This window comes from Oncorhynchus nerka, linkage group LG20 (assembly GCF_034236695.1).
Source record: "Oncorhynchus nerka isolate Pitt River linkage group LG20, Oner_Uvic_2.0, whole genome shotgun sequence".
Taxonomy (NCBI): Eukaryota; Metazoa; Chordata; class Actinopteri; order Salmoniformes; family Salmonidae; genus Oncorhynchus; species Oncorhynchus nerka.
Genome location: NC_088415.1, coordinates 71,623,222 through 71,633,127, shown reverse-complemented (window position 1 = coordinate 71,633,127; position 9,906 = coordinate 71,623,222). Strand labels below are relative to the sequence as shown.

The 9,906-nt window shown below is 41.6% G+C and overlaps 1 protein-coding gene across 1 annotated transcript; it reads right to left on the bottom strand.

Moving 5' to 3' along the window:
- Positions 1-954: 954 nt before the first annotated feature.
- LOC135563112 (XK-related protein 4-like) lies at positions 955-1,714 on the bottom strand. Its single transcript, XM_065006080.1, has one exon. The coding sequence runs from the start codon at positions 1,642-1,644 to the stop codon at positions 955-957; it is 690 nt and encodes a 229-aa protein (XP_064862152.1). The 5' UTR covers positions 1,645-1,714.
- Positions 1,715-9,906: the final 8,192 nt, after the last annotated feature.

Genomic DNA, 9,906 nt, shown 5'->3' with positions numbered 1-9,906 from the left:
CTTTGCAACTCTGCCTAGAAGGCTGATAATGGGCCTCTCTATGCCTTGTAGATATTCCATAAAAAGTCAGCTGTTTCCAGCTACAATAGTTACTTACATCATTAACAATGTCTACACTGTATTTCTGATCAATTTTATGTTATTTTAAATTGACCCAAAAAAAAAAGAGCTTTTCTTTCAAAAATAAAGGAGATTTCTAAGTGACCCCAAACTGTTGAACGGTAGTGTATATATATTATACATATATGTTTTGCTTAGAAAACCAAATTACACCACCAGTCGGGGAACAGTATTGATGTCTAATCCTCATGTGTTGAGGTCTACTTGACACATACACATTATATAGCACACGGCGTACCCTCAACCTCAATGTTCAGAACCCAAATGTCTAAAATATATATTTGATATATTATTAATTTTGGGAGATCAATGTGATTTGTTACTGTTGGTTTCCTTACACACACTGTTTCTTGTTTGTAAATAATAGGCCCAGTATAATAGGCCTAGCTGTAATGAGTAACACATTTGTATACTAAGCTGGACTGCATACATCTAGGCCTGTGGTGTGAGGAATTCAATTAATTAAACACAACTTTGAGTTCGCCATTTGATCAAGCACATTCACAAAGATATCACATCATGATCTATGATCCCATTTTGTTTTACGACAGACTATTTTCTCTCCCAGTTATTGTTTATTCAAGACATAACACCAATCACCGCACCAAGAGTCTACTCAGGGCACTCAAAGGGCTTTACAGTGCGCGTAAAATCTGAAATGCTATACGTTCAATGGCAGGTGGTGCCTAATAACGAATGATAGACCCTCTTGGGCATGATGGGAGCCAAGTGTACCAAATGTGTAGGCCTACGTGCAGAACATAGGTAGGCTTACTAGGCTAATTGGCTAATAACTGCAGCTACTCCATTCATTCAAAATAGCATATAAAACGCTTACCTCCAAATCTGTCCAAACTGCAAGATGTGGATGACGGATTGCGCGGACCAGATAAAGACAGAACAGGACGCCGACCTTTGCTTATTAGTCCGGGTTGCCGTGCTGGTGTTACTGTTGCTTGTGGTGTTGCTCTTGCTAGCGGTGGATGCCTGTTTTTGAGGTGTGGACGGTTGGGCGCCCACGTCTCCATGTGAAGCAGAACCGGTCAGCAGCTTCCCGTCCATGTGGGATGAGCAGTTTGCCGCACCGGCGGCATTTGAGCTCTCCTCGGTGCTGAAATCGTGTACGAACCATCGGAAACTGAAGACTTGGACGGAGAACGACCCTAGCACCACAAAAAATAGTGTGAGTCCGAACCACCAGTACTCGCGACGGAGGTAATAGTCGACAGAAAGCCAAATATCGGTGCCTACATCGGCGAAATACACCGCCACTGCGGCGAGGATCCATAGACAGTCCCATATCGTGTATTTAGTTTGCTGCTCTCTGCCAAGGCGAAGACATGTCGATTTAGAACCACAGCACCGAGATTCCCCATTCACGAAGTCCCCATCCCCAATTCCCGAATCCGGCTGCGATCCTGGAACGAGTCCTTGTACTGAGCCCGAGTGGTCCGAATTCTGCAAAGGCGTGAAAGCTACATCGCTCTTTTTCATTTTCAATACCCCATCCGATTTAGCGGCCATTATCGTAGCTTTCTCTTTCTCCTCCTGCCAACACTGTATTTTCTCCTCCCGTTTTCTCGTTTCCCCCTCGGCTTCTATTTTCCAGGCGAAGATATACTGGGCTGGGCGACTTACTCTTCCGCCAGCTACAGCGCCGCCTGTTCATAACAAAGCAACACTGCCGCTCGGCAGCGGGTACGAACCATATGCTCTCCCATGGCACATACTTAAAACTATGACATCATTGCTTTGCAACTCTTTCACAATCGCTCCTTACCTCACTATTCTCACCAATAGCCACAATAGGACTACAGCATATTACAAATCACTCTGACAGGCCCGATTAATCCAAATAGGCAAAGAAATATATAAAATATTCTACCTTTTTACTGACCTGTTGTGAAAATGTGCGGGGATAAAAATGTATTACAAAGGACTACAATAAAACGAATTGTAGGCATATAGCCAATATGTCAGGTCGACTATACACTTGACCAACGATGCTCAAAATACAACAGCCTAATCTAGAGGGAATAGGGCTTCCGTGCTGTCACAATGAGATAATACAATAGCGATGAATAACTGGAGCAGTGACGCACCCAATAGCACATGCTGATTTGTGGTTAAGTAGTCAATTATTTCACTATTCATAGATGTAGGCTATTTATCCATGCTGGTTAAAGTGCAACGGTTAATTCAGCACCATGGACAGCTCCCGCGTCAAACCTCCTTCATACTGTACTGCTCATATAGAGTGGGTGACCAAGTCCCCTCGTTTATCACTAGAGGGACCCGAGACCATCATAAGGCAGGTTGACCCGGGTTAATTCGACAAAACCAATGTCGCAAAAACAAAAAATAATTGCGACAGATGTAGGAGAAACTTTCTAATGTTCGACAAAAAAAATGTATCCATTTGACAGCGGTGGATTCTTTTTGTGTCGAACTTTTTTCTTTGAACTAAATGATGATGGAAACGTTGTTTTTCGAATAAATTATGATTGCTGAATCATTTTTAAGGTAGCCTACGTGATGTCAGTGTGTAACTATGAAGCTGCACTACACATTTCATTATAAAATGCCTACTGCTTGCAAAATAATTGTTTGCATAAGTATAAACAATTATATTTATTTGTAGGACAAGGATTGTCCTGACTTTCAAGAATATCTGAATAGCTTCATCTTGCTTTTCTGGTTGGCTGGCAAGTTTCACCATCCAATTGTTTCAGATCTACAGTAGTGCAAGTTTCAGCATGGCACTGACTGTGGCGAAACGTTGGCACATGACAATCATTAGAATATGGCAAATATTACCAAAGTCTTGTATTATATCCATTCTGGCTTTTGCAGGCTACCTGAGACATGAAACAGATAGGTGGGAGCAGTGGGGACCTGTCCTTCAGGGCAGAGCCTGCATTTTATTCTGGCATTCATGTGTGTCACATATCAGTTTGCAAACAATGTAAAATAATAGAGTTAATAAAGCCCTATACAAACATGGTCTCTTTTTTTCTTTCTTGTGTAAGGCAGCTCCAAAATGCAGGTGTTTCAGCCTAGCTCAGTGCTTTCTTTGGTGGTGGAGCAGCCAGCAGAAAATACAGAGCGTAGGGGTTTTGTAATGTTCTCTAGTTGCGCCATGATTGGCTCACTGTTCTGTCACTCATGGGGACACTACGTCACCACAAAATCTACAGGGAGAGCTCGAAAATTCTTGCCCCTTGGATGCTGCCATAGAGTTACATTAGAAGTGCCCATTCAAGAAGGCTTCATGTCATTGGCCACAGATAAAATATTGTCAAATCACATTATATCTACCATAGCTTTGATTGGACATGTTAACATCATACTTTCAAGATCTTAGCTAGCAGTCATCATCATGAATCAAGTCGACAATCTACTGGCAAATCCTTTTCAATCCTTGTCATATGAAGAGAAATGATAGATAAAACATATCAGTGCTCATTGACCATTGGACATAAACATTACACAACAAGTTGGAAATCGCAAATTCAGCAATGAGTGGTTTGGAAGGAATCAGTGGCTAACTACAAGCAATCACTAGACTGCTATTCAGTGGAGTGGCTATGTGGTCCCAAGTCTGGGATTAAGGGTCTCTTTTCCAAGCTTAAAATGATAAACATTCAACATTGACTATGCTCTCAATGAAGAATGATTTGTGCCGTGCTCAAAACAACTGGAAACTCGGAACTGGGAAATCTTTCAGTGCGTTCAAGACAACTGGGAACTCTGGAAAAAACGAGCTCACACTGGGAAAATATGTTTTGAACGGTCATCGAACTCGGAATTGTAAATTGGGAACTCTGGTCTCTTTCTAGAGCTACAACCTGAAGATCACTGATGTCATCATGATTCAAACGTGTTTTTTTCAGAGTTCCCAGTTGTCTTGAAAGCACCATAAATCCAGAGAATGCCAGACTTTGATGACAAAATATGCCTTCAAAAGGACCGCCACACCACCTTCCCGTTCAAGAGAGCACAGCACAAGGTGATTCCAAAAATGGTGTGTATGCTGCTGCATAAATGATGTAATATGCCAGGGAGATATATATACTGTAGCTAAGAAAGTAATAGTAAGTATATGTTGTGTAGTAAACTGTTAGTAGCCCATTTGCCTCACCCAATAATTTGGTCTATTTTCCACTCTTCATTGTGCCTACTGTTCTGAGTTGATGGTGCACATGTAGCCTATAACCTGTTTTAAAGAAATGTAATCATCGAATATTGTAAGAGCTTTCATTGTCTGCTTATATGCCCCCTTTATTGATCCTACGACTCTGACTTGGTGTCCCGGGAGAACACTAAGAATGCCCCATGTTCTGAATTCTGTCACTGTACATTTCAAAAGTGCTGAACAAATAACTATATTGACTACATCCGTCCTAGCTCACTCATTATTGTCTTAATCGAAATTACGGATTGCTTCTTACCCGCTTGTCGTCTCCTTATGCCATAGTTTGTACATGTCAATTGTCAGTAGAAACCAATTTTTTTTAAGCAAGTCAGCCATATCAGCAATGTATTTTTATAAGGCAGTAAATGAGGCTGAATGAACTGTTTCTCTGCCAGACAAGGCTCTGCTGATAGCCAGGTGTAGCAGTGGTAAGGTGTTGGGACTGCTGTTGGGACTGTCCTTTATGTAGGCCCTTACAGTTGGCGTGCACCGTTTGTCACCATTATAGTGCAATTCATGTATTGTTTAATGTTGTGGCTTAGCTGGCATGCATCCCACATATTTTTTATTTTGCCGCACCAAGATTTACATGCTAACATCGCCACTTGGTGGGAGGCATAGGATACAATTTACTAATGAGCAATTTGGCTAAATGGGTAATGGAAACAATTCATCCACCTCAACCACTTCAACATTTGTAAAGTTTACAGACAAATGTTCTGTTTCCATCAGGCCTATCCTAATTTCTTTTATCTGACATGTACTTTACTCACAAAAAGGTTGGATGGAAACCTGATTAATAACCAGGCACATTTGCTATTTAACACAACAGTTTTTGTGAAAATATGATGGAAAAACTTTGAACATTTGATTTTGATTTGGTACATGAAATCTTAAGCGAAAAAGTACATTTTGTGTGCCATAAGTCATCATGCACAGATTTTTATCCGCACAAGTTTATTTGGTGGAAACACACCACTGGTGGGAAAAGCTGTGGTGTGAAAGAAATGTGTGAATACTGAAATGTGTGTGTGTGTACAGAAAGTTTCTTCGAGCATCCAGATATAAATATGGACCCAATCATAGAGGAAAATGAATCCATGACCCATGACTGATTGACAGGCAAGTGAGACTACAGAGGTGTGAGAATACAGAGATGAGGAAAAAGAGGACAACTCTATACTTCTCTATTCCTAAACTCTGCAACATATTCATCATTGCTTACATAGTGGCACTGTGGCACCTAGAGTCCCTGCCTGACAACCTTAGCCTCCCTCCCGGGCAGATCTGCGACTCGTGTTAAAGCTTCAAAGATGACAACATCTGTCATCATTAGTGGTGCAGGGGATGTAAATACCTTGGCTTGACTCGCACTGCCAGCGTTTGGCAGATCCCATTTCAAGCCCCACCAACGGAAGATGGGTGTCATACTTCTTCTTCCGCCATTGGCCAGTGATGTGTATGCTGCTGTGCCTGTGGCCATCTCTCTCGCTCGCTCTCGGACTGCCACAGCCCCACCACCTATGGGCAACTAGGCCAGAGTGATGGTGCTGTCAGTTGGTGCTGTGGCCTCTCCGAGGCACCTGTCACATCATAAACAACACACTGTGGAGGAATGGCTCATTCTGTAGAACCAACTAGAAATGGACAGTCCTAAAGGCAGTTTGAGGAAATGTTGTTCCATCTTTAGCTCAGTGGGCTGGTCTGAACTGTGCAAAATGATAAATATTAAGATAACAAGGGTCTCAAGAAAAAAAAGGCTTTTGTGGGGCCCTCAGGGCCGATTTCTGGTCCCAGTCCATCCCTGATACCAACACTGCTGTAGTGGAGAACCTGGAGAATTGATTAATTCTCATTAGATGGCACTCATTAAAGAGCAGGGCTGCTGTGAGCTGTTTAAGTAATGCCTGGTTGAAATAAAGGGCCACCTCACAGCACCAGGCACAGCTCCAACCTTTCCTGCTCACCTCTTGATTTAAAGTAACAGCATAGGTACATTTTTCATAACTGTCTGCAGCCATGAAGTCTCACACATAGTCATGTTAATCATGTGGGATTCTAAAATGTCAGTTACTCCACCATAAATCCCTGTTAAAATCTTCCATCGGTAAGCATGTTAGTTATTCAAGAGACAGCTGGTATGCGGAGACATCCCTCACCATGCAACCCCAATGTAATTACTGTAGTCTACTCTCATTGATTTGAACAGGCGCTCGATTAAAGGGATAGTTATGCCCAGCTCTGAATCCCATGAATTCCTCCTAATGATTTCCAAGGTTCATTTTTTTTATGACAGGAGCAATCATACATCTCCACTGGCCTCTTGAGTCAGTTGCATCAGTAGCAACCAGTAAATATCACCTGAATGTAATTGTCTCTTACTGTTAACTGCTGCACACAATGCAAAAGTCACTCGTTTTTTTGATTGAAAATATGTTTCCGACATAGATACTTTATCATAAAAGAAAGCAGACAGTCTCTAAATATGCATGCTTCATGTGTATATTAAAAGATCCAGATGATGTTGTCTATTCAAGCCCAGTGTTGCATGAAAGATCTGGACTGTATCTACAGTCTGTTAATAGAGCAGCCCTCAGCATCATACGTCATCAGAACCAGGCAGGCTGCGGTGAATCCTTTCCTAATACACATGGTATTATCAACTCAATGGATACAGTCCATTTACTACAATCAATTCACATACTATACTACATAAAGTACACATCATCTTCTGTACACAGTACCTGTAACAACAATTATACATCAAAGGAGTTTCTGATAAGTCTGACCTTCCTGTCAGAAGGGGTTGATTTCACTCTTTCTATCTGCAATGATTCGATATGTAAGACACACTGATGCAGAATTCAGAGGTGATGAATATTGAAAAAAGTTATATCGATCAGCAGGTCTAGAGCAGGTCTTGTATAAAGTATGCTCATCATTCTGTAAATGAATGAATGTGATCTGTTTGTCAAGCGAATAATCTTTTCATATGTTATTATTTGAATGCAGCCGTAGCTGCTCCGCAACAAACACCAATGTTTAAAATGAATTGAGTGAAGATCTGTGGTGAGACAACATGCCATTGTGACAGTTCAGTGTGAGTAGTGAGAGAGCTACCAAGCTGAAAGTAGGACAGTAGATTCTGCTAGCTAGAGCCACTCTCTCTTTTCAGACTGGTGACACAGGGAGGCTTGTCTACTGAACCAAACAAGGCCTGTCAGGAGAAGAGGCTTTGGCTGAAACTTAAAAAACACTGGGTTAAATGTCTTGGGTATAGTAGAATAGAAAACGCCAAGTGTCAAAACATTAAAAAGCTATGGTGCAGTTCCAAAATAATAGTGACAAAATTGTCTGTGGAAATGGGTTTGAAATACCCAAACCTTTGAAGTGAATCAAGCCACTAACCAACAGATAAAGGTTCAATATCATTAGCTTCATTCTTTGATTTCTCCTTTTATTGTGCTTTCTGAGTGAGAGGGAGAGAGAGAAAGAGAGAAGCACAAGTCAACAACAACAACAAAATCACAGCCCTGCTGTCACCTGCCAACTCAGCCAATGGGTTAGTGAGTTCCATATTCAAATGATTTCTCTATCTGCCAATCTGTCACTCGTTCCACTGTATAACTCCCACTGGCAGGGGAACACTGTGCCTGCTGTCTGTCCCAGCCCCTCTGTGTACGGCCCTGAGATATCTTGTCTGCTTGGCCCCCGGGTCTGACACCAGGGTGTTTGTGATCCATGGTCTACTGGGGGGGGCTGGATCGGCTAGGGGAAACAGGATTCATTAGCCCAGACTTAATTGCTGTGGCATTGCAAATGAGATGTTTTCATTGGTAAACAACACAGAATGATGCATGCATCGCTCACATTTATGAAGAAGCAGCTGCTTATGCGTTGACTTGTGTTACATAATGCTGTATAGGAACAGAGACAATTTCATAACAACCAACCACAACATAATATGTTGTCCTCAGAGTAATATCTTGGTTATATAGAAAGAAAGGCAAGTGCTGTTTCAATAATATGAAAATGAAATGAAACATTTCAATGACAATCAACAGCTAAAGCTCTCATATGTTGACCTTACACAGAGGCAATGAGTGCTCTAATCTAAAGGTCTATTTGGAGGCTGCTGACCCCATGCCCTGCCTTTGCCCTGTCTCTTCCCAGCAGGATCATTTGTAGAGTGAGATAGAGGGAGTGACACGTCTGGGTGGCAGTGGCCAGACCCTCGGGGCCATACCAGAGTTCAGGCGAGGGGATGGGAGGAGACAAGCTGGCCTTGCTGCCTCCCTAGCTGCTGCAGATAGGGTAGATGACCATGCCCTAATTTATGTGGACAATCAAACATCAGCCACCTCACACTATAGATGTATTTAAATCTCTCACTTGAACACGTTAGCTAGCTCTTACAATAGTAAGATTGGCAAGTAAGTGCTGATGACGCCTTTAACTTATACATTAAATAAAGCAACAGTTCAGTATTTCAGATTTTGAGTTATTCAGTGTTGACAGTAAAATACCAAAAATCTGTATATATTAGAGTGATTGTCTATCAAGGGTACATAAAACCTACTGATTATATAAGGATGTCCCTTCAGCTGTTCATCGTGGTTTTAACCTATCTAGACATACAGCACTTAGTTTTTACTGTCGCTTCTCCAATCTTTACAACCCTAAATTGGTAGATTCCATTTCACTTCTATTTCAGGACAAGGATAAGACTGTTAGCCTAATAGTGATGGCATGAAAAGAAATCACTCCTGACAGAAAACATGTTTTATATATCAATCCATGATGACAGTCAGTAATCCATCATGTAAGAACCACTTGATGTACTGTAAACCTCTTATGCAGCAGAAAATCTGACTGTTGGCTTCTGCAATGCTATCAAATCCTGAATCAGTAACCTGTTTCCATCCACCTTTTTTTATACAAGTAGGCCTACATTTCGGGAAAAAAAAGGCATATTTTTGTGTCTGTACATTTAATTAGCCTATGAGAGAAATGTCGGTAGAAACACTTTTGATATAACACCCATCATATCGAAGCAATCTTAAGAGTCACACATGTGTGGTCCTCCCCAGAGTGGAAATCGTTACATTCAGGGAGGCAGAGTCTTTACTTTCTTCTTGTCCCCTCCCAACACACACATTTTGCAAGAGAAATAATTTGTTTTGGCAAACTCACTTCAGTTTAGTGGGCTGAATTAACTGTGAACCTGTCATGTCTACTCACGTTCCTCCCCTCCGGCGTTCGATGTCGCTGTTTTACAAACCGCCGCTCCTGGGAATCATCATTACCGCACCTGGCTTTCATCATCAAGCACACCTGTTCTCCATTACCACACTCCCCTAGGTTCCTTCCCCAGGCAGTATTGTTTCTGTTTGTTCATGTCTAGACGATACTCCTACGTTGTGTTGAGCCATGTTAATTGTTATATTAAATGTATCACATGCTTCTCGACTCCCAGTGTATACGTTACAGAACCTTGATTCCAAACGGTAATATTTGTTGTGCTATCATGTACTGAATGATGAGACTACCTTCTAATTAGATGACTAATCATACTGTTTTGAGACACGCGA

Bases quoted from the DNA above. Each gene is read 5' to 3' on its own strand.
- LOC135563112 (XM_065006080.1), bottom strand. From the start codon at position 1,644: ATGGCCGCTAAATCGGATGGGGTATTGAAAATGAAAAAGAGCGATGTA.